The sequence below is a fragment of the Penicillium macrosclerotiorum genome, assembly GCF_028827735.1.
Source record: "Penicillium macrosclerotiorum strain IBT 26536 chromosome Unknown utg000001l_segment0_segment0, whole genome shotgun sequence".
NCBI classification, from domain to species: domain Eukaryota; kingdom Fungi; phylum Ascomycota; class Eurotiomycetes; order Eurotiales; family Aspergillaceae; genus Penicillium; species Penicillium macrosclerotiorum.
In genome coordinates, this window is record NW_026643081.1 from 2,207,837 (window position 1) to 2,222,351 (window position 14,515).

Below are 14,515 nucleotides of genomic sequence, written 5' to 3' on the forward strand. Positions count from 1 at the left end.
ATAAAGCATACGAGGGGGGAAAGCCATGTCCGACCTCCTCAGCTCACGCTGGGCCCCCGGCGCCCATGCCTCTCCCCCCCAAGCGCCCCCGCCCCCAGCCCACCGCCGCCGCCCCCGCTCCGAAAACCGCATTCGCACCGGGCTGTCTCCCATCAGGACGACCACCACCAGCACGACCACCACGCTCCTCCCCCCGGCCGAAGAACTGGCCCGGTTCATGAAGATCATCGCCCGGCTCCGCTGGAAACTGCCCTTCCTCGCCGAAGCCTACCGCCTCGCGAGCACGGCTGACCCCACCGCCGAACTCATGTTCAAGCTCGACTTCCACGAGTACTACGCGCTGCTCGAACGTGCCCTCGTCCATCTCCTCGCCGTCTTCAATGTAACCGTCAGCGGGCGCGATTCCACCAGGTCGGGCCTTCACCGGTACCATGCGAATGTGCTGGCGGCGCTGGCGGAAGAGCGCACGCCGCTAGCGCCGGTTCTAGGCAACGGGCCCGTGCTGGGGTGTCTGCAGCAGGCGAAGGAGCTGCGGAACCGGTGGAAGACGGCGGGGATGACGGAGCGCGAGAAAGAGATGGATGTTATTGGGGAACGGGGGGAGGCGCGGCCATTGGCGAGCTACGATTTCGATGGCATTTTGAGTGGCATTTTTGCCGGGCTGGAGGGGGCGTATGCGCGCGCGAGGGAACATGTCGAGCTGTGTCGGAAGCCGGGGGAGGAGGGCGAGGATATCCACGCGATTGGGCGAGAGGAGGCGGATTGGGAGTTTATGGTGGATGCGATGGATTGGGAGGCTGTGTGAGAAAGGGGGCCTGGCTTTAAGTTTTAGATGATATCCCTTCTTTCTTGTTCTTATTCAGCTCTTTTGGGAGCTTATCATTGCGCACACCTTATTTTCTGTTCTGTTCTTCCCTTTTTTTTTGGCATGGCCACTGGCGCTCGGGGGTTGACTCTATCATGGTGTTATTTTCTGCTTTTTTTTCTGTCTTTTGCTGTACATTTACTATTAATCTCCCTGATAAGGAGACGATGGCCATGCCGAGAGGGCCTATTGGCTTGAAAATACGGGTTCGAGGAGACTGCCTGCGGCGAGGCTGTTTCAGATATCACACTCCAGGCATGCAACAATACCCGCATACGAGGCGAGATTCTTAGCGGCGTGGCTTAACGTGCTTCCCCTAGACATCATAGAACACAGAGTCCTGGAATAGAGCAATTCCTACAAAAATGCAGCCCTGATACTTCAAGCAGGCAAAATATCTTCATTCCAATGGGATGCTATAGGCAGTGACAAATTCGATTCCATGTCCATATCCAAGGCAAGAAAGAAAAGAAACAACAAACCAAAATACACAACCAACCGGTCTTTCCCGAGCCGATGACCCGAATTCCATCTGTTTTTCCAGCGAAGGAGACCCTCATCTAAATTCCCAACCGGAAACCCATAAACGCACAGCCCAAAGACACCGAAGGTCAAGATGAGAGAAAAGAGGAGAGAAGAAATCGCAAGGTAGTCAAGCGCGCAAAGGGTAACGGGCAGAAAGAAACAACCTATCAAAAGTCTGCATGTAAAAGGGGAGAACCCATGAACAACCGAAGGTGGTAGTAATAGAGACACATTCAAGACCAAAAGCCGGAAGTGTTGCTGTACTGGCGATCGATATACACAAGGACGAGGGCGGAGCCGGTGCAAGAAGAAGGATGAAAAACAATATGGCTGACATTGAGACACTGCGGCACTTCCTGGCGTGCGTGCTCGAGGCTTCTTGCTTGCGTTGAAATGGGAACGTATCGATATGGACTGGGGCAACGAGACGTTCATTTCTTTTCCTCGTGGAAGATGCATTTCTCCAGGACGGAATGGCAGGGACTGTCATCACCATGGGGAAGAGGATACTTCCAAAGCAGAAGCCAAGGTCCAAAAAAAAGATATCGTGCCAGCGTAAAAGCTATAAACAAACATCAGGGGCTCGGGGGTTTCAAATCCGAAAAAGGAAAAGGTGTAAGAAGGAAATAAGAAGTGGAGAAAAAAAGGATCAGAAAAGGGGGAAGTGTTGGAACAAGCACATATAGAGAATAGAAAGAGAAGTTAAGGGGGCATCCGTACACATCGCTCGCTAGAGAAAAGGTTCCAATACAGAAAAAAACATCCATCCATAAAGCCGTAACAACAAAAGAAACATTCCAAACGAACCCAAGGAAAATGAGTTTGAGACACAGGCACCAGAATCGAATGTCACGAAGCTTTCGAGCGCCTGATCCGGTGAGGACGAGGCATTCAGCCGTCCTCGTCAGACGGGTCAGCCGATTCTTGTTCACTTCCATCGGCGCTGCCGCTGATCTTGGTCTTCTTCGAGTTGCTGTGGTCATCGGTGACCTCGCTTGATTTCCGTTTCTGGGCGCTGGAGCCATTCTCGCCCTTGGTCACGATCTCATTCAGTCCATCACCATCGCCTTCGGCTTGCTTCTTCTCCATTGCAGCAACTTCATCAGCAGTCAAGAACCGGCCGCCGGGGCCACGAGGTCTCCGCATAGCATGGTTGTGCCGCGACTCGTGCAAGTACGGCTTCCGGCCCTTGGATGTCAAGCGTAGCTGCTCCTCCAGCTTCTGGCGCGCAACCCGGCGCTTGAGAATACGGTGGAACTGCTTCGCATTCACGTAAAGAGGAGACTCTTCCTGGCTATTCCCGCCAGCAACCATCTCAGGCGACGGTTGGTTCTGGGGCACAGCGGACTGGGGGCCACCAGGCATGGGAGGTGCGACGGGAGCGCGTCCTACGTGACTCATGACAGGCTGTGCGCTGGCGACACTGGGGCTTCCAACATGACTCATCCGGCGCTGACCAGCCATCTGCGCGTTCGGCGGCATCTGAACTTGAGAGCCCATCGGCGGCATCTGGCCTGGCATTTGCGGGGGTGACCGCGGATTCCGATCTGGCTTCATCTGCACACCAGCCATGCGCGGCGAACCTCGCGGACCCTGTGCCATCTGCCCAGCCATCGAATCATGCTGAAGTGGATAAAATTGTCCGGACGCGGCGGCAGTCGCCATCGCGGCCGCCTGTGTCGGTGAGATGCCATATGTCTGGGGCATGGCAGTCGTGACGCCATAGCCCTGCGGGAAGTTCATCTGCTGGTGGACGGCACCGGGCGCATTCTGAGCTTGTTGATAATGCTGTTGCGACGGGACGATCGGGGACGTCTGGTGAGCGGGATGAGTCTGTTGCATAGGGGCCTGGGCATTGGTTGGCGAGGCCATCGACCCCACGGGCGGGCCAGCGTTTGGTGGTGCGGCTTGGTAGGGACCAGCGATGTGGGAAGGGGGGTGTGGGTGTTGGCCATGAGGCTGTTGATATTGCGGAGCGTATTCCATGATGGGCGGAGAGCTGTGAACAGATGGGTCGAAAGGAGACTTTCGTCACACAGCGACGCGCGCGCGGTACCGGGATTTGGAACCGGGAGGTATCAGTTGGGATGACGATCAACCCAAGCTGAAACACCAATCAGCGAGGCAAAAGACAGTTAAGCGCCGAAGTGGGTTGGATCCGGAGCGCAAGTGGGAGAAGATCGAGGTGGACTAGATTTGTTTGGCAGATATGCTGGATCGATATCACCAAGGCGCGTGCAGGAGGGGAAATGGTCACCACAAGTAAGCGTTGGTGGTCAATGATTCGACGAGCAGGAGACGATAGTCTGCAGCTTCGGGACATCGCGTCAGCAAAGTGCAGCGGAAGACGGTCACTGGATTTGAAGGGTGGGGGCGACGGGACATCAAAGGGCCAGACAGGAGCAAATAAAATGGGAACAAGGCGATAAGAGGCGCATACCTTAAATGCAGAACGGCAGAACGAGAATCCTCGGATATACTGCCAGCGCTTGGTCAGGAAGAAGGGGACACGAATGGCACGAAAGGCCCTTGGTCAAACCACGATCTCGAACGGAGGGTTTGACTCTTTTGTGCAAATCGGTCGATGCCCACTATCGGGTGTAACGTGGTTGGGCTGGGATGCAGTAGGCCGGGGGGTACCCCTCGACTGAAGTGCTTGATGCGTTGTCAGAGCAAAAACACCCTGATGTCGCCCCGCTGAGGCTACGCTGAAACTATTTCAGGCACGGGGCAGGCTACCTCATTCACTTGTGAGGGGCTTTTCCAGGTGCCGGTTTGGCTTCGTGTGGCTTATTTTTTTCCGGGCTCTTGTTTCTGCTTTGCCACGGTCAATGCCAGATCCGGGGAAACGGTGCAGTTTACCAGCGTGGACTAGCGGAGTCGCGCAGATCCAGTAAGGCCTCGGTCAAGACAGGCTTGGAACAAACTCCACGAATCAGAGCCTGCGAAGCGGTCAGTATGTCACATTTTAACCAGAGCGCAATGCGCTGTCAACTTGGGGTTACGAGGGGAGGGCGGCGATGATTCATGAGCAGGGGACTTGGGATCAGCTTGCGCGCGCCGGGAGGAGGGGGCGGTGGTTAGGCCCGGGTCAACCCAGCAGAATGGGGGGGGGGGGGGGGGGGGGGGATGTATGCGTTGGCACGGGAATTGGGGGAGCGTTGCAGGCTTGGGACGCGAACATACCTTGTCGATCGGCTTCTGCAGAAGCAAGACAGATTTCGAGGAGGCTGATAGCGAATCAGATGTAGATAGCGACCCTAGACGTTCTTTGTTAGATAGGATGCGACAACCCGACGATGATGTAAATGATGTCAAAGGCTCGTGCCAGGGACCCGACGCGTGCAGAGCCCGGGGAGGTGGCGCGCGACCGATACAAAATAACAAGGACCAGGCAGTCGGGTAGGAACATCAGAAAAGCATCCAAGGCAGTGAGAGAACGCGCATAGGGAACAGAAGAAGGCAGACGAGGGACCAATAGCCATACGCTGAGACTTGCATGGGCGCGCGTGTTGTTTTGCCACGGGCCGAAAGCACTAAAAGGCGCGCGCAACGTGGGATTGGAGAAGGGGAAGAAAGCTTGGGGAGGGTCACCTTAATGGAATGGACCAAAGGCGTGTTGCGACGGGGAAGGGCAGAGGGGAACTTCCAATCCGAAGCGATCAAGGGATCCAAGGAAGACGATGATTTGACGGAAGATGAAGAAGAGGGGAAGAAGGCGAGGGAAAAGGCGGTGCGCGACCGGAGACCCGCCCAAGCCGCTGCTTTGGGAGGTCGTTCCCACCGGCCCAACCAGATCAGTCTCGTATAGAACCCCCCGGTCTCCAAACCCTTAGATCAGGTTGATGGGAAGAGAGAACCACCTCAAGTGAGCACAAGGTTGGAGAGGATACTAGAACACTGATGACTGGGCACAAGAGTGATAGAGGGAAGACACCGGGGCAAGATCCGGGAGCACGGCACCACATTGTTTACGCCCAATGGTAAGGGGGCTCCCAGTAAGGAAAAGACAAGGTATGCGGGAGAGCAATCAAAGCCAAAACGGAGAAACGCAGAAGAGGATCAGGACAGAGATAGAGAAAGAAAAAAAAAATGAAAAGAAGAAAGAAGAGAAGAGAGAGAACATCCAGGATCAACCGGGGCAGAGAAGCATTCAATATCCATTACACACAAAGAAAGTAGGCACCTACCAAGAGCAAGAAGATTCTCCGTGATCAATCTGAATCTGCGAAGAGAAAGCAGACTAGCGATGTCGAGTCGTGTATGTCGAGGAAAATTCTCGCGACAGGCTATTTTGCCTTGCGATCCTATACAACAATCACGGCCAATAACGAGGACCAAAGACCACCAATAGGGAGGTGTCTATCTCTCTCTCTCTCTCTCTCTCTGGTGGTATATGGGAGAGAGTCGTAGGCTATACAGTAGTAGTATAGTAGTATAGTTCAGAGCTGTATCGACTTCCCGTTCGTCGGAGACGCCGTTCCTTTCCGCCGGCGTCGCACGGGGCTGCGATAGGGCAGAGGAGCCTCGAAGAGAGGGGGGGGGCGGTGGGCAGAGACCAGTCGACACCTCAGGAACTTGACTGGAGGGAGAGCTGGGGAGGGGGGGAAAGAATCAAATGGGGGGGGGGAGGACAAGCTGGCGAGAATGATGATTGGGCTTCTGGCAGCAGGACGGGGACAAGAGAGGGCGAATGAACGGTTTTAATGAAAATCAGCAGTAAGGGTGGCCAGCGCCGGGCGGTGGTTGGAGGGCAGAACAGCTGGCGAGCGTGGGCAACCAACGAGAAGAGGCGAAGGGAGAAAGGCGAAAAGGGGGCGATGGGGCATTTTGTACCGCTTTCGCGCCGATTGACTGGGCGCCGCCGTCGCCGACGTATCAGCGGGCGAGCGGTGCCGGTGGGGTCGCTCTGGTGGTGCTGAACGGGCGGCGATGACTGGCTGTCGAGTCCATTTCGATTGCCAGCCATTACCATCTGCTTACCCTCTGTTTACCAGGCGGATACGCTGAGAGTACCCCATTCGCCCCGTCAAATACCGTAATATACAGCGAGTCCCACCATGAAAGGACTTTTAATTTGCCTTGAATTACCACAGATTACCACAGATTACTATCACATACGATACTGTACCGCAATTTACCCCCCGTTACCATAGATTACCCCCGATGATTATAGATTACAAGTGACGACCAGTGGGACGCGTCGTAGCGGAAAGCGGATCGTTGCCTGATCGGGCAGGATCCCGGCAGAACGAGTAGTCGGTCAGGAATCGATCAAGTCATCGTGCCCAAGTGGCTGGGAGCCCGAGAGTGGATTACAACAGCGCCTCTCGCGATGAACTGAGATCTCTTGAGATGCCATTCTCCGATATCTCATGAGTAGGAAAATAGAGAAAAATAGAAGAATAGGAGACAAAGATGATGATGATGATGATGAAAAAGAAAAAGAAAAAGCAAAGAGCGACGATTCAGCCTAATTATGAGACGACGTCTTTCATGGGCCCTATGTCCCTATGTCAGCTCCAAGTCGAAGCACTCCGGGAGTTGCCCTCGGGTGCAGCACGATCCGGTCGGTCTGGGGAGTCAGCAGAGTCCTCCGTCATGAGGAAAACGAGTCCGGGATGCCCGGATCAGTCATGTGCAACCCCGGCCACTTGGCGGTGAGCCCGTTGGGAGCAGTCGTCCACTGGTACATTCTGCCAGCTCTGTCAGTACCTGCACCACGCCCGAGCAGTCCATATCTATATGAGGTACCTCGACATCCTTGTCCAAGTACTCCGTATCCGTACGATACGGGGCCTTGTTTGGGGAAATTCGTGGGGATCGTTGGGTCTGCTCCGTTTCGGCTTGGGCAGTCATGGTCTCCTTCTTTCCGTTTGTTTTGACCTGTGCCTCCTTTTTTTCTCTTTGCTCTTTCTCCTCCGGGGGCCATTCATTTCTTCTCTGAGAGCTGACTTGATTCTTCGTGCCCTCGTCACCAGCCGGGTTTGCTCGGCTGTGTCTCCTATTCGGGGAAGTTTCCTCCACCTCAGGTCCCATCCTGTTTTTGACTGGCCAGGATCCCATGCCCTTGTCCCCCTTCAACGAGAACCCTCCATCACAAGTGTAACTGCCATCTAACAATAATCTGGTTTGAAAATGTACATGAATCACAGATCACGTAGGCGGGCCGGTGCAAAGCGAAACGTGTGATAGGGATGTCCAGAGAACATCGTCTGGGGACCCACACGATCCCGGACTCTCCGACGCCCTCTGTTTCTGCCCCCATCCCTCTGTGCCCGGGGCTCGAACCTCAATGTGATAATGACGATGATCGCAATTTGGGGAGAGGTATTGCAATCTGGGCCATGGCGTTCTTCTCCCTTTGCGTCCCCTCGGGCAACTCGCCCGGATGTTTGGCTAGCATGAGATATGACGCAAGAGCCTCCGAGATCATGACGGAAGCCTTTTCGACCACTAGACCTGGCTTCTGACTTCCGGCCTTCTTTCGAGGCTGGTGGATTGAAGGACGGAGAGGTCTGAGCCCGCATTCCCAGTCCGTTGTGTTGTATCCATGCTGGAAGCTCTCTCGTCACGGTGAGAAAGGGTTCTCGCTTCGTGGTTTAGTGTAGCGGTGATCCGGCCCGATCAGGGCACTCCGTGTCCGTTGAGCTTTGCAACCATGAATTCATTGTAGTATTGGCTTTGAAAGGGTCGTTTCTTCCGGATGATGCCCCGTCTGGCGGTCTCTGGTATACTGATAGAACGTAGTAGGTCGTCTTGTCAAGACGATCTGATGGAGGATTCGACTGGCTGTCGTCTTGCTCCACGTGCAGCCTTGACCCCTGGACCATCAACTTTAGTGCAATGATGAACCATTCAGCGCGTCCCATGTCCGATTCGCAGGGCCCGCTCCGATCATTTTTCCCCCACGCTGAACCGCGTTTCGATGGCGCTGGCTTCCTCCCCGCGAGCAAGAAGGATGGTCGGGATGGTCGGGATGGTCAAGACACTAGGCGCTTGGTCATCTGAGCAGAAGTGACAGGTTGATAATCATCTTATTCGAGCCCTCGTGGTATTTTGTATGGAAAGCAGCGAGCAGATGCAGCCTTGTGATATAGCACAAATTGGGCGTACACAAGATTTACCTTACCGATGGCAGAGGTTGGCCAACATAGATCTCGATATATAAATATATATAGCGACACTGATGACACAAGTTACGGTTGCCTGTTTACCCATAGAACTGGCCCAACCCCATCAGAGACATGCACAAAGTAGATACTTTTGGAACTAGATGTTGCATGAAACAATCAGACTTTATCCTTTATCGTCGTGTTTATCCCTGGTGGTTCCAAAATTAGCCTGGAGGCCCCGATTCATGTGCCGTTTGGATCTCGAACTTCTCGCATGGTCTAGACCAAACGCATCAGAGAATCAAAGACAAATCTCCTCCTCCAAGGGAATGGTCCAACCCTGAGCCCATGCCACTGGATATCGCAAGAGCAACATTTCCCAATCTATCTCTGCTAGCAACTGTCGCATATTTCCAACTGGCCCTGATCGAGCGATGCCCGGATCCTGCGCCAGTTGGCTAGTTAGTTAGGTTATTGGGGGGTGTGAGAGTGCTTACCTCAGCAAGGGGTCCCGCGCTTCGGGGGCAAGTGGCTTTTCCGTATGAACAAGGCCGACTCGAGCATCGTGTTGTCGGAAAGACGTTCGCCTCTTCGCCTATCCAGCGCTGCAGTAGCTCGACTCGACTGTGCGAGATCCTGACCGCTGAGATCCCGCTGACCCACTCCACACACTCCCCCGGGCCTCACTGAATAATATTCGATACATGACGTCTTTGTTGACATCCCCAATTCCCGTCCCTTTGATCCAGTTCCAGACGGACCAGACGCAGACGACATCCACAGACCCCGAAATCTCTCTGTTTCTAGCGACTCCGTGGTAAAGTCGCGCTCCGCACGGAGTCCGCGCATCGGCGATTTTTTTTCCTTCACCATCGGTGGGACACCGCCCTTTCGGGACTTTCGAGAGATTGATCTGTGATCCCAACCCCGCGGTGGATGGGGCAGGAGATCCAAGATGTCTCCAGGCGGCGGAGGTAATATCAAGGTGGTGGTTCGGGTGCGACCCTTCAACAGCAGAGGTGAGTCGAAAATCGCAAGGGGAAGCAGAGGATGAAGGAAATGATAGACAGGCCTGCCCTACCCCCAAACCCGAGGGCCGCTCGCGCTAACGAGGTGATGGTGGTGCGATCTAGAAATCGACAGAGGTGCAAAATGTATTGTGCAGATGAAGGGTGCCCAGACGGTGCTTACGGCACCGCCAGGCGCGGAGGACAAATCGCGAAAAGGCGGCAAAGGAGATGGAGGAGCGAAGACCTTCGCTTTTGACCGATCATATTGGTCCTTCGACAAGAATGCTCCCAACTACGCCGGCCAAGATAATCTGTTTGACGACCTGGGTACCCCACTCCTAGACAATGCCTTTAGCGGTTATAACAACTGTATTTTCGCCTACGGTCAAACCGGCTCCGGAAAGTCATACTCAATGATGGGTTATGGCCAGGAGTACGGTGTGATCCCTCGCATTTGCCAGTCCTTGTTTTTGCGGATCTCCGATATTCAGCAGGATAAGAATCTCAATTGTACGGTGGAAGTGTCCTACCTGGAAATCTACAACGAACGGGTTCGTGATTTGCTCAACCCGTCCAACAAAGGAAATCTGAAGGTTCGCGAGCACCCGTCCACTGGTCCATATGTGGAGGATCTCGCGAAACTGGCGGTTCGCTCGTTCGAGGAGATTGAAAATTTGATGGACGAGGGTAACAAGGCCCGAACGGTGGCGGCGACGAACATGAACGAAACCTCCAGTCGATCCCATGCGGTCTTTACTTTGACCCTTACACAAAAGCGCCACGATGCAGAGACTTCGATGGACACAGAGAAGGTATCGAAAATTAGTTTGGTCGATTTGGCTGGTTCAGAGCGAGCAAACTCTACCGGTGCTACCGGTGCTCGTTTGAAGGAGGGCGCGGAGATTAACAGATCTCTATCCACGCTGGGTCGTGTCATTGCTGCCTTGGCCGATGTCTCTTCAGGAAAACTCAAGAAAGCATCTATGGTTCCATACCGTGATTCCGTCTTGACCTGGCTCCTGAAGGACTCACTGGGTGGTAATTCAATGACTTCTATGATTGCCGCGATTTCCCCAGCAGACATAAATTTTGACGAAACGCTAAGCACTCTGCGTTATGCAGACTCGGCTAAGCGAATTAAGAACCACGCCGTTGTGAACGAAGATCCGAATGCTCGTATGATCCGTGAGCTGAAGGAGGAATTGGCGCAGCTGCGATCCAAACTCGGTGGTGGCGTGGCTCCTGGAGGGGCTGCTGGTGCAGGTGGGATTTCCCAAGAAGAATACTATCCTCCTGATACACCTTTGGAGAAACAGATGGTCTCTATCCAACAGGCCGATGGATCAGTAACGAAAGTTAGTAAAGCCGAGATTGTGGAGCAGCTGAATCAAAGTGAAAAGCTGTACAAGGATCTCAACCAGACTTGGGAAGAGAAACTGCAAAAGACAGAGCTCATCCATAAGGAACGTGAGGCCGCTTTGGAGGAGCTTGGAATCAACATTGAAAAGGGCTTCATCGGGCTCAGTACACCGAAAAAGATGCCTCACTTGGTCAACCTCAGTGATGATCCCTTATTGGCAGAGTGTTTGGTCTACAATATCAAGCCAGGCACCACTACCGTGGGGCATATGGATCAAGGAAACAGTGTCGAGATTCGACTGAATGGGTCAAAAATTCTTACCAAACACTGTACCTTTGAGAATGTCGACAACATCGTCACTATTGTTCCCACCGAGGGTGCGGCCGTGATGGTCAATGGCATGCGCATCGACAAACCCACCCGTCTGAAGAGTGGTTTCCGTATCATTCTTGGGGACTTCCATATCTTCCGCTTTAACCACCCCCAAGAAGCTCGCGCCGAGCGAGTTGAACAAAGTCTGTTGCGGCATTCCGTGACCACGAGTCAATTGGGCTCCCCTGCGCCAAATAAAACCCATGACCGCACTCTTAGCAAGACTGGCTCGGAGGTCGATGGCGATTCAAGCAGAGCCGAGTCACCAATGCCCTCGCAACGTGGGCGAGAATCCGATTGGTTTCTTGCTCGACGAGAAGCAGTGAGCGCAATGCTTGGACCGGATCATATCTCAAATTTGCCAGATGATGAGCTTGATACTCTCTTCGAAAACGTGCAGAAAATGCGAGCAGTGCGCCGTGGACTTCCTGATAATGAGGAAGACTCCGACTCACTCAGCTCATTTCCCGTGCGAGACAAGTACATGTCAAATGGAACAATCGATAATTTCTCCCTGGACACAGCCATTACTATGCCTGGCACTCCTCGACAGCATGAAGATGAGGATGGCGCCAATGGCGCTGTGTCTCTCAAATCGGTCCGTCAGGACATGCAGCGCCAACTTGATCAGCAAAAAGAGGAATTTCAAGACAAATTAAAGCTTGCAGAAGCCTCGTCCAGCCACGATCCAAGTGAAACGCGAACAGAGAAAGAGCGAATGGAAGATGCTCTCCGCACGGCTAAAGAGGATTTTGAGGAGCAATTACGGCAACAAAAAGAACAATTTGAAACCCAGATGCGTGACATGGGCAAGCCTCTCCCTCAAATTTTTGAGAACGGGTTTGCCAAATTGAATGAGCGTGAACTGGAGATTGCACGATCCGTTTTCCATCATTGGTCACAGCGCAATTATGTCCGTATGGCGGAGAAGATCCTGCAGCATGCATCGCTTTTGAAGGAGGCGCAAGTCATGAGTCAAATCATGGACAAGAATGTTGTCTTTCAATTTGCTATTGTTGACCACGGCCACAGCATGGCTTCCTCGTACGATCTTGTTTTGAATGGCATCTCTGGTGACGAGGATATTGTCCTGGAAGAAGCTAAAAAGCCATGTGTTGGCGTACGAGTTATTGACTACAAACAGTGTGTGATACATCTGTGGTCGATTGAAAAACTTCAACGCCGCGTTCACTCCATGCGCCAACTGCATCAGTATATTGATCGCCCCGACTATATCCAGCATTTCAAACTCGAGAACCCTTTCTCGGAGCCGTGCTCGCCCCAATACTCCCTTGTCGGCGATGCCGATATACCCCTGACTGCTGTGTTCGAGACCCGTGTGCAGGACTTCTCTGTCGAGATCACCTCGCCTTATACCCAAAGCGTTGTAGGCATCATTCGGTTGTCTCTTGAGCCATCATCTGCACAAGCACCATCATCAACTTTGAAATTTAACGTCGTCATGCGTGACATGGTAGGCTTCGCTGAATGGGAGGGTTCGGACGTTCACGCTCAGCTTTTTGTTCCTGGAATCTCCGAGGAAGGCGGTGCAACTACAACCCAAATGATCAATGGCTTCGAGGAGAGCCCTGTGCGCTTTGAAAGCGTGCATAGCATGAGCCTTCCACTTTCAAGTCCCCGAACGGCCGCTCTCAAGGTCTGCGTCTACGCTCGCATAACGTCGGTGCACCTTGACAAGCTCCTCAGCTGGGACGACATGCGTGATTCGGCAGAAATCGCTCCCAAGAAACGCACCGCCCCTCGCATCGCCGAATCGGAGTTTTACTCGGAAGAACGGCATGACGTGTTTGCTCGCGTCCAAATTCTTGAGCTTGCAGAATCTGGCGAGTACCTCCCCGTCGAGGTCCTTCAGAATAGCCCCCTTGATGCGGGCACGTATCAACTTCACCAAGGCCTGCAGCGTCGTATCTCGATCAATATGACATACAGCTCAACTGAGAGCTTGCCTTGGGATGATGTCACCAATGCTCGTGTGGGCTCTGTGCGATTGCTTGATCCATGGGGTAAAATCCCTGATCAGGACCTCCAAACTCCGGACGTACCTCTCAAATTCCTCCAGGAGCCGATGGTCAAAGACAATGCCGATGGAACATCAAATGTCACTATTGTGGGCCAGTGGGATTCAAGTCTGCACGGTTCCCTGCTTCTTGATCGTGTGACGGCAGAAAAGTATCGCGTCCAGGTGACTGTTCGCTGGGACCTTGTTTCTTCCAGACTTCAGACTCCTGTTGTTTTCGAAGTTGACCAGACCATTCAAATTTTGGGACGTACCTATGTCCGTCAACAGTCGATGTTCAAGCAGCTCTGGAGCTCCACTCGTGTTGTGCACTCGACCACCCAGATGTATTCGCTTGTCATTCGCCCGGTCTCAGCCAAACGCGCCGCCGATTTGTGGCGCATGAATACCCAGAACGACTACGTCAAAGGCGAAGAATTGTTGACCACCTGGGCACCCCGCAAAGTATCGCTTGTCCGTGATTATATTGCGGCTCGTAAGCGCCGATACCGCTTGGCTGAGCTGCATGCTGCCCGTGGAGCGCTCAGTGCCGGCAGCTTGTTGCCATCGCCGGCCCGGAGTGGCCGATCGACGCCAATGCGCAACCAAGATATCAACGAGCGCAAGTCCAAGCTTCTCAAGAAGTACCTTGACCTCTGGTCAGCTAAGAAAGACCCTACCGAGGCTATTCTAGTCCGCAGTAACACCGAACCCCCAACCGATGGCACAGCCAAAAACCAGTCAAATGGTTCGGACGCCGTTTCGGACAAGGCGTCGTTGAAGCCTCGTTTCATCGCCACCATCCAAACTCTCCCAAAAAACCCATCCTCCTTGAAGTCAGGCTATGTGCTCACGCCGGATGACACAAACAGTGTCTGGGTCCGCCGGTTTGTGGAGCTTCGCCGGCCGTACCTCCACATCTACTCCGCCGAAGGAGACGAACTCAATGCCATCAATCTGCGTAACTCTCGCGTCGACCATGCGCCTGACTTTGCCCGCCTCCTTGACGGGTCTGCCGCCGGTGCCGACCGTTCGCTTTCTGCAAAGGGGCGACCAAATATCTTCGCCGTGTACGGAACCCAGAATACTTTTCTGTTTGCGACGCGCACCGAGGCTCAAAAGGTTGAGTGGATCCTGAAGATTGACGAGAGCTATTTCAGCAGCAACGGTGGCAGCGCAGTCGCCAGCGGTGACGAGCGGTGCTGATGATTACGACATTTCTCTGCCCTCTTTCTCTTCAAAATTTTTGGC

General features: G+C 53.6%; 5 protein-coding genes across 5 annotated transcripts; 3 read left to right on the forward strand and 2 right to left on the reverse strand.

The window, feature by feature from the left end:
* Positions 1-25: 25 nt before the first annotated feature.
* On the forward strand, positions 26-805 carry N7462_000739 (uncharacterized protein; the record flags this gene model as incomplete). The annotated part of the gene is made up of 1 exon (XM_057072465.1): positions 26-805. One exon carries the CDS (start codon positions 26-28, stop codon positions 803-805), a length of 780 nt encoding a protein of 259 aa, XP_056938995.1.
* A 1,476-nt stretch (positions 806-2,281) lies between these two features.
* Positions 2,282-3,376, reverse strand: hapB (CCAAT-binding transcription factor subunit HAPB; the record flags this gene model as incomplete). The annotated part of the gene is made up of 1 exon (XM_057072466.1): positions 2,282-3,376. One exon carries the CDS (start codon positions 3,374-3,376, stop codon positions 2,282-2,284), a length of 1,095 nt encoding a protein of 364 aa, XP_056938996.1.
* A 1,513-nt stretch (positions 3,377-4,889) lies between these two features.
* On the forward strand, positions 4,890-5,201 carry N7462_000741 (uncharacterized protein; the record flags this gene model as incomplete). Its single annotated transcript, XM_057072467.1, has 1 exon — positions 4,890-5,201. The coding sequence occupies one exon, from the start codon at positions 4,890-4,892 to the stop codon at positions 5,199-5,201; it is 312 nt and encodes a 103-aa protein (XP_056938997.1).
* Positions 5,202-7,024: 1,823 nt separating this feature from the next.
* On the reverse strand, positions 7,025-7,429 carry N7462_000742 (uncharacterized protein; the record flags this gene model as incomplete). The annotated part of the gene is made up of 1 exon (XM_057072468.1): positions 7,025-7,429. The coding sequence occupies one exon, from the start codon at positions 7,427-7,429 to the stop codon at positions 7,025-7,027; it is 405 nt and encodes a 134-aa protein (XP_056938998.1).
* Positions 7,430-9,460: 2,031 nt separating this feature from the next.
* N7462_000743 (kinesin-3 motor protein uncA) lies at positions 9,461-14,470 on the forward strand (the record flags this gene model as incomplete). The annotated part of the gene is made up of 2 exons (XM_057072469.1): positions 9,461-9,524; positions 9,639-14,470. 2 exons carry the CDS (start codon positions 9,461-9,463, stop codon positions 14,468-14,470), a joined length of 4,896 nt encoding a protein of 1,631 aa, XP_056938999.1.
* Positions 14,471-14,515: the final 45 nt, after the last annotated feature.